The 6864-nt window shown below is 49.3% G+C and overlaps 1 protein-coding gene across 4 annotated transcripts in view; it reads right to left on the minus strand.

Moving 5' to 3' along the window:
• The window catches only part of MEGF6 (multiple EGF like domains 6), a 201376-nt gene extending 195273 nt beyond the window's left edge, over positions 1 to 6103 (minus strand). For 3 of the 4 annotated variants that reach the window (XM_060276165.2, XM_088671671.1, XM_060276164.2), the window contains exon 1: positions 5179 to 6100. In XM_060276165.2, coding sequence (XP_060132148.2) covers positions 5179 to 5270 — 92 coding nt within the window. In that variant the 5' untranslated portion in view covers positions 5271 to 6100. Of the gene's footprint in view, positions 1 to 5178 lie in introns of all 4 variants that reach the window. The other variant, XM_088671670.1, reaches the window with a different exon arrangement.
• Between the last annotated feature and the right edge of the window lie 761 nt (positions 6104 to 6864).

Here is a 6864-nt window from a genome sequence, read left to right on the forward strand (position 1 = left end):
TCCCACCTGCTTTTTGCTGGCTGGAATGTAACCAATACCGCAAAGTTAGGAGTCGCTTTGCCTCTGGCCCTACCAACACTTACGTGTGTGTGTCCCCCCCCCCCTTGTTGTCCACAAGGGAATGTGGCCCTCGGGCTCCAAGAAAGTCCCCCACTCTGGCTCTAACTACTACACCAGCATCTCAGCCACTCTAGGTGAGGAAACGCAGATCCTACGGACGTTGCACGAGTCACGTTTGGCTCTCTGGGGTTCCATAACCCCCAAACAGAAATGTTTGTTTACTGCCAGGCTAATTTTGTTCTTCATTCAGCTAAAACCGTGTCCTGAGAGTGAAATCTATTGTCTCCAGGGAAGCTGGAATGGAGAGGCAGGATGTGCTAAGCTAAATCAAGAGCTCATCAAAAGAAGCGTTCCAGTCAGTGATGATGAGTTAAGCTAACAGGGCTAGATTAAAGGCTGCAAGGGAGCCTCAGGATAAACCCCATGTGTGTGGGGGGGGGGAATCCTCCCCACCTGTCTCTACTTTACTGAGACGTGCAGAGATGAACACTGTCCTGGGCTGGGCTGCAAAACTGCCAACTTTTGCTTTCAGAGGTTTTGGCAGGTGAAGTTGAAAGGCTTTGGGTCGCAGCCAATGCTAGCCCTACTCAGAGCAGACCTGTCGACATTAATGGATCTAAAGTTGTCATGTCCATTAATTTCAAAGGGCTTATTCCAAGTAGGTCCAGCATAAGTATATCCAAAATGGAGCAGAGCTTTGCTTCCTTTAAAACAAAAAACAAAAACAAATCTAAGGACAAAAGGGCGTTCCTGAGAGTACACAGAGTGCTTTGACTCCCATTCTGAGCACATCAAACATTTGATTGAGCGCATCCATTTGGCAATTGGATCGCTGCGGACCCAAATGCGCAAGCTGCCTTTGTACTGAGACAGAGCGTCCATGCAGTATTATCTATGCTGACTGCCAGTGTTTCAAGCAGGGGTCTTCCCCAGAATTACCTGGAGATGCCGGGGATTGAACCGGCACCTCCTGCATGCAAAGCAGATGCTGTTACCATGAGCTACGGCTCCTTCCTCAATGGAAGACACAGCATTCGCTTCAAGTTAGACCACTGGCCCATCGAGCCAATATTATCCGTTCTGAGTAGCAGCGGCTCTCCAAGACCCTGAGAGAGAGAGAAGATTGTCTCCCATTATCTGCTCTCCCAACTCCTTTAATTGAACCACACCACCCCTCCCTTGAGCCACACACACAGTTGACCAAAGTGTACAAACATGCACCCAAATTTCCATATATCATGGATTCCAACTGCACAGTCTATGGATGTCTAACCAGTAGTCCCACCGACTTCAATGGGCCAGGCAAGATGTTTAGGCAGAAGGGGAGGCATGTCTTGTTGCTGCTGTTGTTAGACAACAGGGAAACCTTCCACAGCAAATCACCTTGCAGCACCCAATTTATCTTCTCCCTACAGTGGACTAGAATACTCAGACCAGCCTTTGCCAGCCAGGTGTGCTCCAGATGTTTTAGACTACAACTCCCATCAGCCCCAGCCAATCTGATAAACCTCCAGATGTAGTGCAAAACATCTGGAGGGCACCAGGTTGACAAAGGCCGATGGAGATTTGTGGTGAGCCAATCCAAAGGGCAATAAATCCACTTGAATCCAAGCATTTTGGGGTCTGACGGAATTGTAACAACGGCTTTCTCAAAATGCATTTGCGCTCAACCAGCCTAAGTTATGCCTGCCTCAAGCTGCTCAGCTTATAAACTTAATGAGTTTTCCAGAAATACGGGAAATGTCATCATGGCGGAGTCTTTCAAAGCGCATCAATGAGCATGGTCCTGTCCCTCTGTCCTCAACGCTAACACACACACCCCATCGCAAGGCAAACAACATATGGAAAAGATGGTCTGGATTTACTCTGTTGTTCAATCCTGGTTCAGTTTACAAAGGAAAACAAAAAGATTTCGCTGAGTCGAGAATGGCGCTCTTGGCCAGAGCTCAAGCTTGTAAGGAAACTTTCCAAAGATTCACATAGTCGTATGCCGATTGCCAGAGCTATAAGCTTTAATTGCGAGGAGAGGAAGACAGGAGGCAAATACTGCGCTCGTAAAAATGAGCAATCCTTTCAACTGAGCAGTGTGGACAACTTTCTCCTGGTTGAGCACTTTAAGAAGGCAGCCTTAAAACACACACTTCCTGGGGGTAGGGGTGGGACAACTGAAAGCCCTTCCAGAAATCCATTTTATTCTGCATTTGCGATGATTTGAGTTCATGATGGTATCAGGGCAGTTAATACACAATCCAATACTGTTTCAGCCTGCAAGAGTTCCGGGGCAGATGTCCTGTAGCTTCCTGGTAAAATCCTGCAACTTTTCATAACACAAATGTTCTGGGTTGTTTGGGGGGGGCAGAGGGTGTTGCTCTTTAGTTACACTGTAGGTAAAAAAAGGTAAAGGACCCCTGGACGGTTAAGTCCAGTCAAATTTGACTATGGGGTATCATGCTCATCTCGCTTTCAGGCCAAGGGAGCCAGCATTTGTCTGCAGACAGCTTTTCTGGGTCATGTGGCCAGCATGACTAAACTGCTTCTGGCGCACAAACACCATGATGGAGGTCAGAGCGCACAGAAACATCATTTACCTTCCTGCTGCAGCGGTACCTATTTATTTACTCGGGCTGGTATGGTTTCGAACTTCTAGGTTGGCAGGAGCTGGGACAGAGGAATTCGAATCACCGACCTTGTGATCAGCAAGCCCAAAAGGCTCGGTGGTTTAGACCACAGCACCACCCATGTCCCATGCTGCAAAAGTGCCCCTCCACACAGCAATGATGCAGTAACATCGGGGAATCCTTCCAGAACCACCGAGTGAATTGACGTGCTGATGGTCCAAGAGAAATCCACCACTATTGCTGCATAGATGGCATGTTGCAGAAGACACATACATAAAAGCTTCTAAATTTGTCTTTAAGTGGTTGACTTTGCTACAAGAGACTAACATGACTGCCCCTGTGGAACTTTCTCGGGTGGGGTGAGGGATGCTTTTTCAGCTCAAGGGCTGAGCGGCACCGGAAGTCGCTTCTATGCACTTCCGGACATGTGTATAAACGACTTCCGATGCTGGCACCGCCCGATTTCCGGTGCCTATACATGGGCAGAGCGGCACCAGAAACATGGCCGCCGGCAGGAGCTGCTTTCCAGGGGATTTAAAGGATATAAATCCATTCGGGAGATCAGCGGGAAACGGTAAGAAAATACGGGGGTTTCCTGGGAAAAACAGGGTACTTGACAGCTATGGGTGGAGCTGGGGCAAAAGTGAGCAGATCAATCCATGTGACTTTTGCCTTTGTACAGAGTACACGCACGCACACACACGCACACACACACACACAAACTGCCCTCTGTCCTTTATCCAAGCAAGCAGGAACTATTATCAGAGATCAAGGGCATATTCCAGCCAGGCAAAAACACTCAAGGAGTGTGCAAAGCAGGGCAAGTGAGAGGCGTGCAGCCTGGGAAGATTTCCGGGGGCCAGACAGAAAGCCCTGGAGGGCCACATTTGGACCCTGGTCCCAAGGCTCTGCACCTCTGCTCTAGTGAATACAGGGCAGTCTCGAGCAGGCCGGCCGCCCTGGCGCTGAGGGGCGGAGATCGCTCCGGTGCCCCCGCCCTCGAAAGGTGCAGCATGCCCCACCGGGGGTCTACCTAGAGCCGGCCCTGAGTGAATAGGTCCCATTGCACAGAGCAGAAATCACTTTCTGCACACATGTGTTCTGTGAGTCTTAACAGCTGCACAATACACAGATACTCAACTGGTAGAGCTTTTCCCATGTGGGCCAGGGGAAAAGCTAAGAAAAATGCTTCACCTACTGAACTGCTGCTTGACACTAAAGTGTTCAACACACAGGGGGAAGTGCTGGCTGCCTCCTATACTTAAAATTCCTTCGCTGGCTTAGAGAGCATGAAAGGATTATTTAAACTACCTGGGATTTTATTTTATTTTTGCAAATGGAGTAGATTAGCGCTCATTCTCCTGTGTCCTCCAGATGCACCAGCTTGGCAAAGGCTGGGAGAGTAGGTTGTCAAAATGCATTTATTATTTTATGGCATTGCTCTCATATCCCAGCTCTTTCTCCAAGGAGCTCAAAGTGGCGCACACAGTTTTCCCCTCTCCAATTAATCCTTACAGCAACCCTGCGAGGTGGGTCAGTGACTGGCTCAAGGTCACCCAGTGAGCTTCATGGCCGAGTGGGGAGATTTGAACCCTGGTCTCCCAGGTTCTAGGCAGAAACTCTAACCACTACTCCACACTGTCTTTTTATTAATCTATCCCAATACTGTGTTTGATTGGTTGTGGCTCTGAGCAATATGCACTATCCAGGTTAGGCTGGCTAACCTGCAGTACTCCAGATGTTGTTCAGATCTCATCAGCCCTCCCTGCTAACCGTGCTGGCTGGGGCGAATGGGAATTGGGAAGTCCAACAACATCTGGGAAGTCCAACAACATCTGGAAGACCCCACTTGGACTACCTCTGATTTAAACTAACCCCCTTCCTCGGGTTTTTTAAAAAACTGCCTGGTTCCCTGTAACTTGGCTTCTCGCAGTGAGGGAACCGCCAGAAGGCCCTTGGCGCTGGACCTCAGTGTCCGGGCAGAACAAGGGGGGTGGAGATGTTTCTTCAGGAATATCTTTGCCCCATGAATGATAAAAGTACAGGAGTCCAACAGGAGAAAAGAAATACAGAACCTTGCTAACCCTCATACTTAGCATTCACCATAGCACCTTAGCGTAATCATAGCAATTCACAACTATTATTAACTCAGGAATTCTTGCACCAGCTTTCCTAGGTAGGTCAGTATTAGTACCCCCTCCAATACTGCAGATTTGGAGTGGGGGGTGGCATGGGCAGCTGCACCCCCTAGATCAAGTAAAACAATAGAAATACTTAACTGACCAATCACGTTGGTTCTGCCCCCCCCAAAAAAAACCCTGGCTACGCCCATGGGTAGAGGGGGTGCACGGAGGAACAGCTGCAGAGAGCAGAATCTGAATCCAGGGCTTCCCACTTCACAGTTCAGTTTCTTAGCCACCATTATCCTTTTCACACAGCATATAAAAAAAGTTTTCCGCCCAGCTTTGGCCCCAATCCAAAGACAAGTTTGAATACCTACATGTTGGGCAGCAGCTTGTTCCCGTAGGCAGGGAAAAGCAGCTTGAGGACAAAGATGTACCGGGCGAGGGCATGGATCGCCATCGCTGCCATCCTCGGCCCCTCACCTCCCGCAGGATCGAGGTGCCTCCAGCAAGTTGCAGCGAAGTCACAGTTCTGGCAGGTCCCCGATTTTCGGAGGAAGGAAGTTCATTGCTACCATTTGAACCAGCCGGGTCTGTTTGTCGCTGTTCCTCCTGCCGCTGCTGTTCCTTTACAAAAGAGCACTTTTGGAACTCTCTGTCCCCCTTGCCGGGAGACAAATATATCTGTCACCCGGGGGACATTCCCTCTGGGGAGCAACCGAGCTCTCCTCTCCCTCCTCCTCACACATCCACGGGAAAGCAGGGAGACTTAAAGCCAAAAGGCGCAACAAACAGCTGCCCTCTCCGGAGTGCTGCAGCCCAGCCTTAAAGGGCTTTGCTGCGACGGTGGCATTCAAGAGAAGCCCATGGATGGCAGGATCCGTCCAGACAAAGGGAGATGCATTCGCGAGCTCGATCCATGCTTCTTAAAGTATAGTATTTTTGCAGCAAAATCCAGGCACGGTGAAAGAGAGGGAGAAGGAAAAAGCGCGCGCACACCTTTGCTCCCTCCAAACAGGATACAATGCGCATTCCAGGGCGCCTTCACGCACAATGGGGAGAAACTCCCATTAATTCTCTCTGTCTCTCTCTCTCTTTCTTTGCAGAATGCGAGCTATCCCGTTGCAGGAGAAGCTGTTCTCTCCCCTCCTTCCCTCCCCTTTAAACAAGCCGCTGAATTTTGGAGACTCAAGTTAAACAGAAAGCCATCCCACCCCACTTTTTCAGGTTCGGAGGAGGAGGAGGGGAGCCAGCTGGAAAGAGGAAGAGGATTCGGCTAGGGCAATTAATATATGTGTTTTCTTTTTGCTCGTGTTACAAGGATCTGCGTCCCAAGGTGGGAGCTTCCATCGGTGCCTCTTTCTCTCCCTCACTTAAAATACCCAAAGAAAAGCTGGATTTAGACCAAAACATGAAGATTCCCCCTCTCCACCAACTTTGTAGCCTGATCTGATTGCTCGTTTACTCTGAATGAAGCTGGCAAGAGCTTATTCCTCAGTCAGAATTGCAGAGATGGAAAGGACCCCGTGGGTCACATAGTCCAACTGCCTGCAATGCCTGAATCTTAACCACATGAATCTCAACATGCTCCCCACCATCCAATTTGAAACCACACCAGATCCTGCTCAGCTTTGCAAATATGCTAGTAGTTTTACGGCTGGTGTAGTGGTTAGAGTGCTGGACTAGGACCTGGGAGACCAGGGTTTGAATCCTCACTGGGCTGTGAAGCTCCCTGGGCGGCTTTAGGCCAGTCACTCACTCTCAGCCTAACCTACCTGGCAGGATTGTTGTGCAGGAGAACCACACAAGCCACCTTGAGTTCCAGGGAGGGAAAGGGTGGGCTATATATTCACATAGGTGCCAAGTTTTCCCTTTTCTTGTGAGGAAGCCTATTCAGCATAAGGGAAAATCCCTTTTAAAAAGGGATAACTTGGCAGCTATGATATTCAGGCACTAAATAAATTCTAACCCTGCTTACCCCAAAGCATAGCTGCCAAGTTTTCCCTTTTCTCGCGAGGAAGCCTATTCAGCATAAGGGAAAATCCCTGTAAAAAAGGGATAAC

The sequence above is a fragment of the Zootoca vivipara genome, chromosome 6 (assembly GCF_965207765.1).
Source record: "Zootoca vivipara chromosome 6, rZooViv2.hap1.1, whole genome shotgun sequence".
Classification (NCBI taxonomy): Eukaryota; Metazoa; Chordata; class Lepidosauria; order Squamata; family Lacertidae; genus Zootoca; species Zootoca vivipara.